Source organism: Mus musculus, chromosome 6 (genome assembly GCF_000001635.26).
Source record: "Mus musculus strain C57BL/6J chromosome 6, GRCm38.p6 C57BL/6J".
Taxonomy (NCBI): domain Eukaryota; kingdom Metazoa; phylum Chordata; class Mammalia; order Rodentia; family Muridae; genus Mus; species Mus musculus.
The window spans coordinates 66,675,244-66,690,626 of NC_000072.6; the positions used below are offsets into that span (position 1 = coordinate 66,675,244).

At 37.5% G+C, this 15,383-nt stretch overlaps 1 protein-coding gene across 1 annotated transcript; it reads right to left on the reverse strand.

The window, feature by feature from the left end:
- Positions 1-3,550: 3,550 nt before the first annotated feature.
- Positions 3,551-4,441, reverse strand: Vmn1r35 (vomeronasal 1 receptor 35). Its single transcript, NM_134167.1, has one exon. It carries the CDS (start codon positions 4,439-4,441, stop codon positions 3,551-3,553), a length of 891 nt encoding a protein of 296 aa, NP_598928.1.
- Positions 4,442-15,383: the final 10,942 nt, after the last annotated feature.

A 15,383-nucleotide genomic window follows, 5' to 3' on the forward strand; every position in this document is an offset into this window, starting at 1 on the left:
AATCTGCAAAAAAAAAAAAAAAAAAAAAAAGAGAATAAAGACATCCTGAGTTTTGCAAGTAAATGAATGAAACTAGAAAAATATCATCCTGAGCGAGGTAATTCAGACACAAAAGGATATGCGTGGTATGTACTTACTAATAAGTGGATATTAGCCAAAAATACAGAATACCCAAGATACAGTCCACAGAACTCACAAAGATCAACATATAGTAGGGCCCAAAGTGTAGAGGAAGAGGTAAACATGATGTGATATTGGGTGGGGAAAAGGATTCAAGTCCTGAGGGCCAGCAGAAAGAATGGAAACAGGCAACTTGGGGAGGCAGGAGGTTGGGGAACCCTCCAGAATGTACCAGAAACCTGTGAGGTAAGAGACTCTCAGGTCTCAAAGAGAGGGACCCTATATGAAATGCCCTACAGTGGACAGAGGAAACTTGTAGAGCCCACCTCAAACAGAAAAACAATGCATCAAGTGAGGTATGGGTTGCCACCTGTACTGACTTGTTTTATGTGTCACCTTGACACAGGCTGGAGTTATTACTGAGAAAGGAGCTTCAGCTGGGGAAGTGCCTCTTTGAGATCCAACTGTTGGGCATTTTCTCAATTAGTGATAAAGGGGGAGGACCCCTTGTAGGTGGTAGCATCTCTTGGCTGGTAGTCTTGGGTTTTATAAGAAAGCAAGCTGAGCAAGCCAGGGGAAGCAAGCAAGCCAGTAAGTAACATCCCTCCATGGCCTCTGCATCAACTCCTGCTTCCTGACCTGCTTGAGTTCCAGTTGAAAGAAAGATGAAATTTAAGACCAGTAAGCCAGATAAAGTACTCAGAAATTGCTGGTTGTTTGTGAGCCTAGATGCTGCCTGGGGCTGAGAACAGAGAAAAACAAACCCGGGCATTCCTGGGAACAGCTTGACCATAAAGATAAAGAGGAATGTGGGGACATAACAGGGCTATCTGAACTGAGTCAACAACTCACAGAACCCTGACACCCTGACCTGCATGTATTCTTTTTGCTGACATGTAATCTTTCTGGTGATGTTTGAATAAGCCAATAGTGTGTCACTATGCTGAATTCCCCACCCCTAAGCCCTTTACCCCATAAAAACCCCTAACTTTCGAGCCTTGGGGTTGAATCCACTGTCTCCTGTGTGAGATACGTTTTGACCCGGAGCTCTGTCATTAAACTACCTCGTGTGTTTACAACAAGAAGGATTCTCGTGTTTCTTTGGGTGCACCCTCTCTCCCGAGACTAGAGTGGGGATCTCTGAAAGGGGGTCTTACACAGTACTGACATCCTTTGGTGATAAACAGCAATGTGGAAAGTGTAAGCTGAATAAACACTTTCCTCCCCAACTGGATTTTTGGTCAAGATATTTGTGCAGGAATAGAAACACTGACTAAGATAATATCCCACAGTCAAAACTCTCACCAAAAATTGTTCCTGTCTGAAAGAACTTCAGGGGTGGAAATGGAGAAGAGACTGAGAAAAAGAAGGTCCAGCGACATACCCAAAGTGGGATCCAGCTCAAGGGAAGGCTCCAAGGCCTGACACTATTACTGAGTCTATGGAGTGATCACAAAAGGGACTTATCATGACTGCCCTCTGAAAGACCCAAGAAGCAGCTGAAAGAGTCAGATGCAGATATTTGCGCTTAACCAATCAACAGAAGCTGCTAACCTCTGGGGTTAAATTAGGGGAAAGCTGTAAGAAACTGAGAAAGAGGGCGACCCTATATAAGAACCAGCAGTCTCAATTAACCTGGTCTCCCCAGATTTCTCAAATGCTGAGCCACCAACCAGACAGCATATATATATATATATATATATATATATATATATATATATATACACATATATATATATGCGTATTTGCATATATGTGTATATACATATATATATATATGCGTATTTGCATATATGTGTATATACATATATATATATGCACATATATGTGTGTATATGTATATACGAATATATGTGTATATATATATATATATATATATATATATGCTGTCTGGTTGGTATATATATATACTGACCAAAACCAAACTCTCTCTCTCTCTCTCTCTCTCTCTCTCTCTCTCTATCTATCTATCTATGGATATGTATATATATATGCATATATATATATATTTCTGTAAGCATGCATGAATAGCTGTCAAGTTGATTGTTACAATAGACCTGGACCAGGGTGTATGAGTATGAATATTCCTGTGCCCATGCCTATCTTAATTCCTTTCCGTCCTGTGTGGTTCACAGAGATACCCAGCTTAGCCTGCGAGGCTTCTGGCTGACTCAGCAGAGAAAGGAGCAATAGCAATAAATCCTTTTACTTAATTTCCTGCTGTTAAACAGCATGTGTTAATCACCAGATATTAGTGCTTATTAAAGCACAAGTAATAAAGAATTTAAAAAGTTCAGTTTTCAGAGCTTAAGGAAGCACAGAACAATAAGAAAAAGTTAAGTTTCCCTAGTGTTTCTTTAAGCGTAAAGAGTTAAATAAAGCACAGGGAGATATAAGGAGTTAAGGAAAGCACAGAGAAAAGACACCAGCAATTTTAAACTATAGAATAATCAAGAACAATTGCAGGATTTTTTGGAACTTATCAGAAGGCATTCAGTTGAGTTAGAGATCTTGAAGGCCAGAGATGCATCAGTCTTTAAAGCTATTTCGAAGGCTGTGTCCCACTTCAACCCAATCCAGGCCAAGAAGGCTCCCAGCAAGCCAAATTTGTCTCCAGGCTTCCATGTTCACATGCACACACACCCTTCATCTATGCACACATACACATGCATGCACCCATACACAAATAACATGTCATACATCATGTATGTATTGTATATGTACACAATTTTTATTTATCAATATTTAAGAAAGGGTGAAATAATTGAAGTACAAATATTCAGGCACATGAAAATTTCATATAAGACTTGTTAAGTACTTAATATTTAATTAGGAGTAAAAACTGGAAACTTTAAACTCATTACTATTATAAAACCATAGAAATTATAATTAGGACTCATAGTTAAAGCTACAATAAAATATTTATAATATTCTTGATCATTTAGAGTAAACTAAAAAATATTTTTTAAAAGCTTTTAAAAGTTACTATCAGCAAGGATAATCTTTTGAGAAACATTGACATCAAGGGAATGTTTATGATAAAGAGTAAAATAGAGGGACTAAAAGAAATCCTGAAGAAATATGAAATTATGATGTATTTGTTAGCAGAAATGTCAGAAGAATGATAAGCATAATACAACAGTTTCTATTTAAATCATATGAAGAATCTTGCTTTGCTGCTTGAACTATTAAACAGTTTAAGAAAACTCTGTTTTTTAAGGGAAAAAATTATTGGTGCTGCAGCAGCATGGCACCTTACAAACATCTGTACCTCCAGATCCAGAGGATCATGTGAGCTCTTCTCACCTCTATGAATACCAGGAATGCACACATGCATACTTGCCAGTCCAAAACTGATACATACAAATAAAATAAACAAATTGATTTTTAAATGAGAAGAAAATTACACTTTTTAAAAAATCCGGTGGCATTATTTTTGCATATTTTTTAGCATCATGCTTATTCGCTTATCAGAACTGATTTGTACCAATGGAGTAATTGTAGGATAGGCATTCATCACAAACTTCTGAACAGTCAGGATGACTGGGTCATACATCCATAACAGGACTGAGGTGGATGAGATGATGAAGTCCACCCAGTACATGACCACAAAGAAAACCACCAGCAGCAAGATGGTATGAGTGGCCCTTTTCTCAGGGGAGGCTCTCAGGTGGTTGATGCTATGAAGATGCTTGCATTGCCTCTGATGTCTGAACAAGATAATCACCATGTATGTGCTCGTAGTCAGCATGACTCCTACAAGAAACACATCTCTTAAGGTTGTCATGGTTAAAATCAGTCCCCTGATGATGTAGTTCATGGGGAAGAGTGAGCAGTATTTAATCACCTTCAACTGGCTGGTCTCACTCACGTTGGTATAAGCACCAGTATAGATGATCCTGTTAATGCTGAATGACAAATTGAAAGACCAAAAATAGAAGAAGGAAGAGATCATGTATTTTTTTAGTTTATGTTTAAATTTTGCCAACAAAGAGGTATTGGGACTGATCGTCACAGCCTGGAACACACTCAGGAGGCAGGTGATGCAGATAGAGAGGCCTCTCATCACCCTGTTTATGTAAGCAGTTGCCTTACATATGAAGTCATTGCCAATGTTCAATGACACAAAGAAATCTGTAAGCCAAGCATGCCCTCCAGTGAGAAACAACATTATGTGAATGAAGGTCAATTGACAGGAGATCATGTCCATGGGCTTAGATCTGTGACACAGGATTATTATAGTGTAGAAAAAAAGAAGAACTATATTGGCTATAGCTCCAAGCCCTGCTTGGAAATAAAGGATATTATTTAATGAAAACATAATCAGAAAGTGTATTCATCTTAAGCACATAGAGGAACCATATTTCAAATATCTGAAAAAAATATTAGATACACCAAACTTAGGATCCTCGGATGAGTATAGCTGCATCATTATTAATTTTTAGATACTTATTATTTTTTTAATTGGATATTTTATTTACTTACATTTCAAGTGTTATGCCCTTTTCAGTTTCCTCCCCAGAAACGCCCTATTCTATCCTCCCTTTCCCTGATTCTATGACAGTTCTCCACAACCCAACCACCAACTCCCACCTCCCATCCCTGGCATCCCCTACATTGAGGCATCAATTAGCTACATATTCTTGATTACTCTCTCTAACTTTTGATGTTCCATACTGGACATCATTTTCTACATTTCTATAAATCTCTCTATGTATCTTCTCTCTGTATAGATGGTACAGAAACTACATGCAGTCCCAGTCACATCTATATAGAATGCATACTTTGTGTGCCTGTATTACACCTGAGCGTCCTCATATCTTAGAAATCCAGTCCTATTGACTTAAATCACCTCATTTTGTACTTAACGCTTAAAAATATAGTGATGAGCACACAACATAAATCACTTTGTACAAATGAACAAACATTATGCTGAGCTGGGAAAAAAATCACAAAAGAAATCGAAAACATCACATTAGTCCCATATTCCATAATTTGTTATACCCAAGTTTGAAATTCTCCATGTCATGATTAATACTTCTAAAGAAATAACAATGATAATTCATAATAATTCCAGTGTTTTAGCTAGCAAAATATCATTCCTGATTCATCTGTTTTTCATTCTTTTTCCAAGAGATCTTACATCTCTCAGATCTGGAATTAAAGAAAAAGATACAGTTGGAGACCATTAGTGTAACTCCACACCTATTAAATATTTAACCATTAACTATGATTATAAATAGACATAGATATCTCCCCGTTTAGTTCTCCTCCCAATTAAACCTTTTGTGAGATTCTACTGCAGTTCTAAAGAACTGCTGGCTCAACACATATACTAGATGTCTTTTATTTTGCAGGGGAAGGGGATGTAGATAATTTCTAATGGCATTTCAGCCATCCCTGTTATTATTTTACCTCTCTAGTGCCTTCTGCACTTATATTTCTTCTTCATTTGTAAGGACCCTCCATCGATTTTTCCATTGCCCCACCAGAACAATTGTGTTCTGCTATGCTCTGTTACCTAGCTCCCTCCTTCTCCTGTGTTTATGTCTCCCTCATTTCCTTTACATTTCCCTTCTCAGATCCCTGTGTCCTACAATTCCCCTTTACACTCTTCCCACCTTCTTCTCTCTCCACCTCATTAATGTGCCCCCCTTTGCCCAATTCCTTGATCAAACGACTTTCACTGTTCAATTACTTGTCCCTATATTGTTAACTACAACCCCACTCCTATCCTGGTAATTGTCCTATTTTATTTTCCTGAGTTCCATAGTTTCTACAGGCTACATAATCTCATCTGAAGACGTGGAGCTGGGAGCCTCTGTAAGAGAGAATATGTGATACTAAGACACACACAGATTTCAACACATTATGACAAAGGAGAACTCACCAAGGATGGCCAGATAGCTATTCTGTTTTAGAGTTACTGTTTTAAAAGACGTTACTTCCCATGAGTGAAAAACAATGTTCCCTGTGTTATTTTACATCATCAGCACCCACACACTTTTTACAATTTACCTCAGCATTCTTACCTTTGGTGCCTATGTTAGTTATTTGCCCTGGTTACTACTGTCATTATTTTATCAAATTAATTCAGCACATTAAAATCAGCTTATAGTAGAGAAAGAGAAAACTACTACACTTACACAGATTCTTGTGTAAAAAGAGGGCATACAATTATACTGTCAAGTTCACTATTATATTTACATATATAATATAATAGATGCATGTATGAATGGAAGTAACACAGAAGTTAGTGATGAGTTCACTCTAAACCTCACCAGGAGTAGAAAGCCATATGTCATACATTTTTTATTTACATGATTTTTGCTTTCTCTAAAAAAGGAATCGATTCATTCCAATGGCCAGAGCCAAACATCTGATTCTTACACTGACATAAACTGACAGTAACTGCACTGTGATGTTCTGTTTTTCAAAAGCTCCAGGACAGGAGCTGAAGAGATAGCTCAGTGTTAAGAGTACTTTTTGCTCTTGCACAGGACCTGGGTTTGTTTTCCCAGCAATGACCTGATGACCTGTAATGATCTATAAGTCTAGTTCCAGGGCATCCATTCTCTTCTAATCCAGGTATGTGAGTGGTGCATAAACATACATGCAGGAAACACACACACACACTGTGTGTGTGTGTCTCTGTGTGTGTGTTTATATGTATGTGTGTACACTAAAAGCTCCAAGATAATATTTAATTCAAGTGTTGTTCTCCAAACTGTAAGAACTGGAGGCCAATTCCAACTTTAAATTTGCAAATGATCAAACCATATACATATAATCATTCATTATTACTTATACATCTACAATTTATAAATATGTGACATGTATTATAATCCTTATAAAAATGATACTTTAAGTAGCTGGAGAGATGGCTCAGTGGTTAAGAGCATCGATTGCTCTTTGAGAGGTCCTGAGTTCAATTCCCAGCAACCAAAAGGTGGCTCACAACCATCTGCAATGGGATCCGATGCCCTTTTCTGGTGTATCTGAAGACAGCAACAGTGGCTTATTTATATATGAGTATAAAAGAAGATAAAATAAATCTTTTTAAAAGTAATGATAACATAATAAGGTAAAAGAGAGTAATCCAAAGTTTTGCACTTCAACCTTTTTACTTCATATTCACTGCTTTACAAATGTTTACTACACACAGGAAGTGATGCATGTTCTAATTCATCAAGTGGCATCTTTCTCTGGGGTTCACTGCACCAGAAAAAGACTAGAGTTACCATAGCTACAAACTGAGTTGTTAACATATGCATGCACTAATTCATTTGTTTTATTTGAAAAAATTTGTAAAGCTAGGGTCAATCTAAGCAGTCTGCACATTCTAGGAACACTTGTAACTGAGACCTACAGGTCCTCAAGCTCTGACTATTCTTTGCTCATTTGTTCTGTGCTGATGCAGGCTTGACCTTGCTATATAGTCCAGGATGTTCTCAAATTTATGTTTCTTTTACTTCAGCAAATGAGTGCTGAAGCTACTGATGTTCACACCAATCTGAGTTGTTTAATTTAAATTTTAAATGTTTAGGATATATTTTTGTTTTTTGACACTAAAAGTTCTATAACTGAAGAATCACAAGATTTATACCAATATGTTAATCAGGAAGTTATAGAATATAAGAAAGATCACAGATAGAGGCTACAAAGTAATACAGTGCCAAGAAAAACTAGACCCACTGTGACACATTGGACACTCACTAACCTTGAATTCTGTAGTTGTATTCAGGTTGGGGCTGCTCAGGCCAATGAGAAAACACTGGAGCAGATTCAGAGGAGACACTGGAAGTATAGTTGTCACGGTTTCTGGCTTTCCCATTAGTGTAGGTTGTAAAATTTAGTTATAAGTAAGAAAATCCCAAGTGTGCCCATCAACATTGGTAATAGTGGAGAAGCCATCACTATTAAATTGACCCAAACCAAAAGATTAAGCAGCCTGAAAGTATCTGTCTGAAGAGATCTGAAACTAAAGAAATCAAGAGCTTCTCTCTCTGTAGCACTACATTCTTCCAAGAAAAAACATTTTACCCCTTCATTATATCAGTATTTGATTTTAGAACAATCTGGTTTGATCAATTTCTGGTGATCTTTGCCTTCTGCTTTGTGGGGATTTAATAAGATAAGGGACATACAAATATACTACATCAAAGGTTTCATTACCATTTTAAATTTTACCATATTTAGCAAGTAATAACCAAAAAGCTGTATAACTCAGAACCTGAAGTGAGTATATGACTTTCAGGTGAGAAGATAGATGGTGTTGGCTGATGTACTGGCCACTCTCAGCAGCAAGAATAAGTCTTCAGAACTCACAGGAGATGAAGACCTTAGCCACCAAAGCTAGTTCCATGGACTCTTTATGAAATATATAAAGACAGCATGAATTAATCCTGATCACTTATTAATTAGGTAATTGGTTCACAGCTATTACCTAATTAATTCACAGGTATTACCTGATCCTCTTAAATAACTTAAATGCATGAATTATTCTTTGGAAATTGAATTTTGCAAAGGTGTACCTGAAAGCTCACGAAGCTGACTAGAATAACTCAGTCTCACAGTTAGAAGCCAGTTCCCCTGAGATGAAGCAACAGCAGCAGAAATGTTGCTGCAGAGATTGTGGAGAAGCAGTGATACCCAGAACTTCATTACAAGTTGCATAGTGTGAGTTTGGGAAAGATATGAAAAAGTTCTCTGCATATTGTGTGTGTATGTATGTATATGTGTGTGAGTGTGTGTGTACATTACTTGACAGAAAAAACTGAAAATTATAAAATATTTTTATTAAATAAAATGATTATTAAAACGAATAGAGCGTGTGTTGCCTATTTTCTGGTTTGCTTCATCAGATCTTGGGTCCTGCCTAGTGAACTAGTGCAGACTTTTTATGTAGTTTATTCAAAGAAACTGAAAATTTTGTAAAGCTTATAAACATAAACTCGTATTTATATCAGTTGTTTTTGTGGTGTTGATACTCTTTGGCCAGTGAATTAATGAAAGTTATTGGCATTATTTTGTTCTATTTATTGGCATGATGTCAACATAACTCTACATTTTATGTTTTCTACATTGATTTGGTTGCATTTTTCTGTGTGTGACAGATAGATTCTCATTCTCTAATCACAGTAATGACACTTTTGCCTTAGCTTTGAAAGTGCTGGGACCATAGGTGTGTGACACAACACCTGCCTTCATTTATTATTTTATTCTCATATATATTATACATTATACATTGCATATTAGTAAATAATATTCTAGGAAAATAAAAATGAACTTGTGATAATTACCAGCTAATCTGAAATTTACATGGTATTTTTGCGAATGTCTTTTTTTGTTTTGTTTTGTTTTTGTTGTTGTTGTTTGTTGTTGTTGTTGTTGTTGTTTAGGACAGGTTTTTTCTGTATAGCCCTGGCTGTCCTGGAACTCACTTTGTAGACCAGGCTGGCCTTGAACTCAGATATCTGCCTGTCTCTGCCTTCTGAGTGCTGGGATTAAAGGCGTGCACCACCACAACCGGCATGAATGTCTATTTTATTGTAGTTTGTAACCATTAAAAGAAGATTGGTGATTTTGAATTTACATAATTATATACTATTTGAGAATTGCAAATATTCTTCTCATGGATAATGGAAAACTTACTTTACTATATCAATATCAATGTCACAATTATGATTTAGAAAACTTGAAGTATTAAAACTAAATTTATTTTATTTAAGAAACTCAGACACTTACTGAAATCTGGAAGCTTACATTTATGGAAGAGTAACTTTTCAAGGGTTTAGTAAATAAGTAAGATGAGATTTCCAGATATTTTTGAAATACTCAGAATAGATTTAATAGAGCCTTTCCTGTCTGTACCCACCGTTCTGCTAGACCCCATACTTTCCCCAGCAGCCCCCTTTGACTGTCATGTATATAATATTCTTAAAACATACTAGGTGAAATCTACATTATTTATGAATCATTACACTGATTTTCCTATGTCTACAAGAATCTGTTGTGTTCGTTTCTGCTACAGAATTGCTCAAAAGTAAAATTCTAAACAGAGATTCTCCAAACATTTTTACAGAATCCTGTTCCTATTCTACCTCCTACTTACAGCTCTCAATATTAATCAAAAGAAAAAGAAACACTCACCAGCTGGGCCTTTGATGAAAATCCTTACAGAATGCAGCCCTAAGAAGTAGTTATAAGGCAGGAATGTCATCAGCTCATCTCCCTCTAGACCCATAGTTATGGTGTCATCTGGAGAAGGCAGGTCTGACCTTGAGGTTGTTACAAAGTTGCACCATTAAATGGAAAAGTGAACTTCCCTACTTCCAAGAGAACAGTAGAGTAGGAACAGCTGAGCTCAGGGTTTCCCATGTGTGAGCTATTCTCTCCAGGCCATATCTGTCTGTGTGGATTAACTGATCCCAGTCCTTGTGAACACAACAAACGTAACAATAATATTTCCTTTAACAGAAGTACAAAGACACTTCAGATTCTCCCAAGGTGTCCTGTCTTCTTGTAAAATATTCCCGTAGCCTCCATACCTCAGGGTAACATCTAGAAATTAATAACACTGGTGTTAAAATTACAAAAATGTCACCTCCTTCAAAAACACTTAAGTATTCTTTTTTATAGAAAACACTGTGGTGAGGTAATGAAACTGTATTGTCAGTAGAAATCGGCTTTGGGGCTGGGATGTATGTTAGTTGGCAGAGTGCATGCCTCTGTATGCAAAAAGGATGAATATCTGGGTTTGAAACCCAGAACCACCTAACAGTAACTATTATATATATATTACTACACATAGCAATGTACACATATATAATTATCCACACTCAGGAAGTAGTGGTGGGAGGATCAGATATCCAAGACTGCTCTTTGCTACATGTTCAGTTTGATGCTTCTGGGAGAGCATGCTGCATTTCTCCACCAGGAAGAAAATGAAACGTCCCTCCTCCACAGTTTAGACAAAAGCCTATAGGCTCTTGCTAGGGACTGTTCTTCCATGCCTATTCTTTAACCAACTCTGGTGATTGTATTAATAGGATACTTTATATCACATACTCAGATAAAGAAGGAACTGATAAATGTCTCATGATGACAAATAACTGTCATTAACTCTTTTTTTTATAATTTATCATAAAGTTATTTCAGCTCTAATTGTAACTGCCACTTTGGTTATTCTCTTATTTCAAATTCATCCTACATTTCAATGGTGACATTTAGTCAGACAAGATGGACTGATGAGATGAAGGAATCATTCACCAAGTCTCATCACAGGCATTTCATCTCAAGGACCAACATAGTAAAAGGAGGGAACCTCCACAATTGGGTCACTAATGGGCACATATACCATGTGGCATGAGAGTGCACACTCAATAAGTAAATAATAAAAACAAAAAGGTGACATTTGTTTTTTAAATGTACAGGTCTGACAATAGGATATAGGCTCAGAATAAAGTGGAAAAAAGCCGAGGAAAGGGAAATCTGTAATTAATATTGAGACAGTAATTTATGATTGTTTTTATTTAAATATTTATCTTTTCAGGAAATGTCATAAGTACAGTATTTACAAAATTTCTCTTAGAAAAGGGCATGACTTTGAGTGGGTGAGAGTTGATATGGAGAGTCAGGAGAACTTTTAGAGACAGCAAGGTAGAAATTATGTAAAATAAAACTAATACTAAATCAGTGAATAGAATTGTTGATGCTTTGAAAAAAATAATCAACACTGAGAGGCCCTTACTCAAAATAAAATAAGGATAAGACCCAAATTCATAATATTAGACCTAAAAGGGAGCCATTAAAAGTGATACCAATGAAATTAAGAAAATCATAAAAGCATACCTTTAAAATATATACTCCACTGCATTGAAAAATATCATACCTATGGCAACACCACCCATCTCAAGGATTCCTCTAGGACTCAACTATCTGCATCTACCCAGAGGATCCTTTGTGCTACACCAACTACCCTACTCCATTTCCAGAGTCCCCATGTCTTCCAACCAGGTCTAACTTGGTAAGTGCTCCTGTCCTCCTTATCCACACTTTTTCTGCAAACTACCAGATTTAGCCTAGGTTCCATAACCAGTGTACCAGCTTAGTTTGGCTTTCCCTGTCTTCACTGCATAGAAGCACTAAGCTAGGAACTGTATCTTTGCCTTACCTCTTTGCCAAACCATAGAACGGTCACATCATATCCAGTTTCTCCACTAAAACCAACTTTTGGAGAAATATGAAAGACTTTGAGAGTTTGGTTGAAAAAGCAGTTGAATACTTTAAGTGGAACTTAATGAGTCACCCTATTAGGACCATGGAATCCAACAGTGCTGAGAGCAACTTGAACAAAGAAGGCCCTAGCTTACAAAATTTCAGAGGTGATAAATACTAGAAAGTAGCCTAGAGAATGTACTTGTGATATTTTGTCAAAGAATATGGTTGGTGCCTGCCTTTAACTCAAGAATCTGCCTTAGGATAAATTGAAGACTCTCGGATTAATGTATTTGGCAAAGGAGATTTTAATACATCCTAGTATTGTCTGAGTCAAGTGGTTATAAGTGATGACACTTATGAAGGTCTACATTGAAAATGAGTAAACTGGGCAATGACAAATGTAAAATGTAACAGTTTGAAAAGAAAAGAAGTGTCAGGAGATGTAATGTTAGAGCCAAGTCAATGTTTGAAGAGATGAGACATTTAATAAAAACCCTGTTGTTAAAAGAACAAAGAGAGTGGTAAAATGCCACAAAGATAATCCTTTAACCAGTGAAAGGGAAAGGCCAGAGAGATTTCCAACCCCTAAATATCAACAGAAAGACTTATACAAAGTCATGGTAAGGATTACAAATTTATCCACAAAACAAAATAAATTGACAGCTATGAACACCTGATTCTGAATTTAGAGTCAATGGGAAAGGAAATGTATTGTTGGGAGCTATTAAGACGACACAATTGTCCTGATCCCTGAATTGGGCCTCTTCCCCCCTCCCCAGAAGAAAAGGGGGATCAAAAGCAAGCCACTGACACACTGCTCCGAGAACAACCACAGATTGTTCCAGCCCTAAGTCAAGGCGGATGTCCTGATGTACCCTGATACCACCAAGTTCCTGCTTTCCCATGTAGTTACCAAAAGAAAAATTTCTGCTGCCCCGTTCCTCCTGCTGAGAAGTACTTACCCTTTTGCTTGTGCATTTAAGCCTTGAGCCTTGCTAATACAGTGACACCTTGATGCTAATCAGAATGGTTCTGTGTTGTTCCTCGCACTTGGTGTCCGTCTCTGTCTCCCCCTGCCGCAGGCCCTCTGGTCTCTTGTGCCTGTGTAGGAAAGAGTCTCTAGAGTAGATGGGCAAGATAAGATGTAGTGACAAGCAGTCAAACACGCTAGAATGGTGTTGGATCTGAATGTAATTTTCTAGTCGAGCATCAGACTTTTATAATACAGAATAAATTGCAGAACAAGGCACATTGAATTTTTCCAGGTGCAAAAGGAGTGACTTCAAAAGGAACCAGATAAATGTTTACATTAGAGATTAGCACTATCTGCCAGGCAAGAGTTTTACACTAATTGTTAATAGCCCCAGGGTAGTTAACTCTTGACATGCCTCAAGAATAATGTAGTGTCACTGACCCCAAAATTCTCTAGGCCTAGTTAATTCTTATCTATATCTGAAGACTGTCCATTTTCAGTATAGTATACGAATTTGCTCTTGGCATGGAATGTAGTCTGTAATAAGAATTTCTATCTTAGTGAGAATTTTAGTCTCTATCTGTAAACAGCTGAGTAAAATGGCAAGTGCTTAATTGTTTACTGAATAGGTAAAGCTCCTTGCTGCTATCTGGAGTCTAAGAACACTGGGAAAAGGCTTTAGCTATGTTAGAATACAATCTTAAAAGGCATTTACTATAAGGTAAAGCTATATAGAGTGCATGTGGATCCATACACTAGACTAAAGTGGATTTGGAAAATTAATTTTATGGGTTAGGGAAATAGCCAAAGATCTGGGAGTAAGTTTCCTTGAAACTCTTTCCTCATGAGAAAGCTTTTAGACTTTCATCTGTCAAGCTGACTCCACCGGAGTCCCTGACATCCCCCCATTTGGTTCTTAGGAGAAGGTCCCCTAGAGACCCTCGAATAACTGGATCTGCTGGACGGGTCAAGTGGCGTCAGACGTGGGGCATGAGGTACAACCACCCTCCGGACAACAGATTCAAGAGGTACCACATAGACAGTGAGATCATTCCCTGCCACTTCGCTTGAGTTTCATGAAGGTCGAGAGGTAAGCCTGAGCATAAAATTGTTATCCCATTCACCATGGGGAATGCTCTGTCCAAAGAGACAGTTTTATTCAAGAGATGAAGGGGTCTCTTTAGGAGAGAGGTATAAGAGTTAAGAAAAAGGATTTAATAAATTTTGTTTTGTTTTGTTTTGTTTTGTTTTGTGGACGAGAGATTTCCATGGCTGGTATTGAATGGTCCTGAAATACACCCTTTAACTTGGAATAAAGTAGGCAAAGATATCAATGCTTTAATAAAACAAGGAGAAGATGTCCCTGAGTCCTTTTTTAGCTATTGGGGAATCATCAGAGATCTCCTTAAACAGACAGAAAAGGGCAGAGAGGGCGCTCACCTCTTAGCCCTTACTGAAGATTTTTTAGAAAACTCCCGATCCCCAATCGCCTTCTCACGAAAGTGAAACTAAGCCACCAGCGAATCTTCAGTCTCCACCATCATAGATTACCAATGCCCCAGTCCCTAAGAACTCCCTGCCTTCCCCTCTTTCTCCCCAAATTACATTAGATTCTAGAAAAGGGGCTACTGCTTGACTCCCTGTTAGACCAAAAAGAATTTACCCCATTTTGAATAAGGAGTTGTCAGATGAACCCCTCGATCGTGCCTCAGAAGCAGAATTGGATGACGAAGCCTTTAAATATGAACAAGACCACTATGGTCCCCAGCGTGGTGCCTATCTTACCACCGAGCCCTTCAATTTCCACCTTCCTCCTTATTTGCCCCCCTTTTCCCCTAATCCTCAGCCTGATCCTCGGCCTGTATCGCTGGCCCCTTCGTCCAGTCAGCGATTACTTCAAACTAAAAGAGAACTTCAGACTCAGATCACCAATCTTAAAGATGTTCTAGGGCTTCAAAAGAAGCTACAAGACCTCAGTCTAGAGACTCTACAAAGAGCCCTCATGGAGAACCTTCAAGGTCCCATTCTTTTGTTTTAGGATAAAAAATTCTATAGATATCTATTAGAT

What these genes read in the sequence shown, in the direction of transcription:
- Vmn1r35 (NM_134167.1), bottom strand. Translation starts at nt 4,441, where the DNA reads ATGTTTTCATTAAATAATATCCTTTATTTCCAAGCAGGGCTTGGAGCT.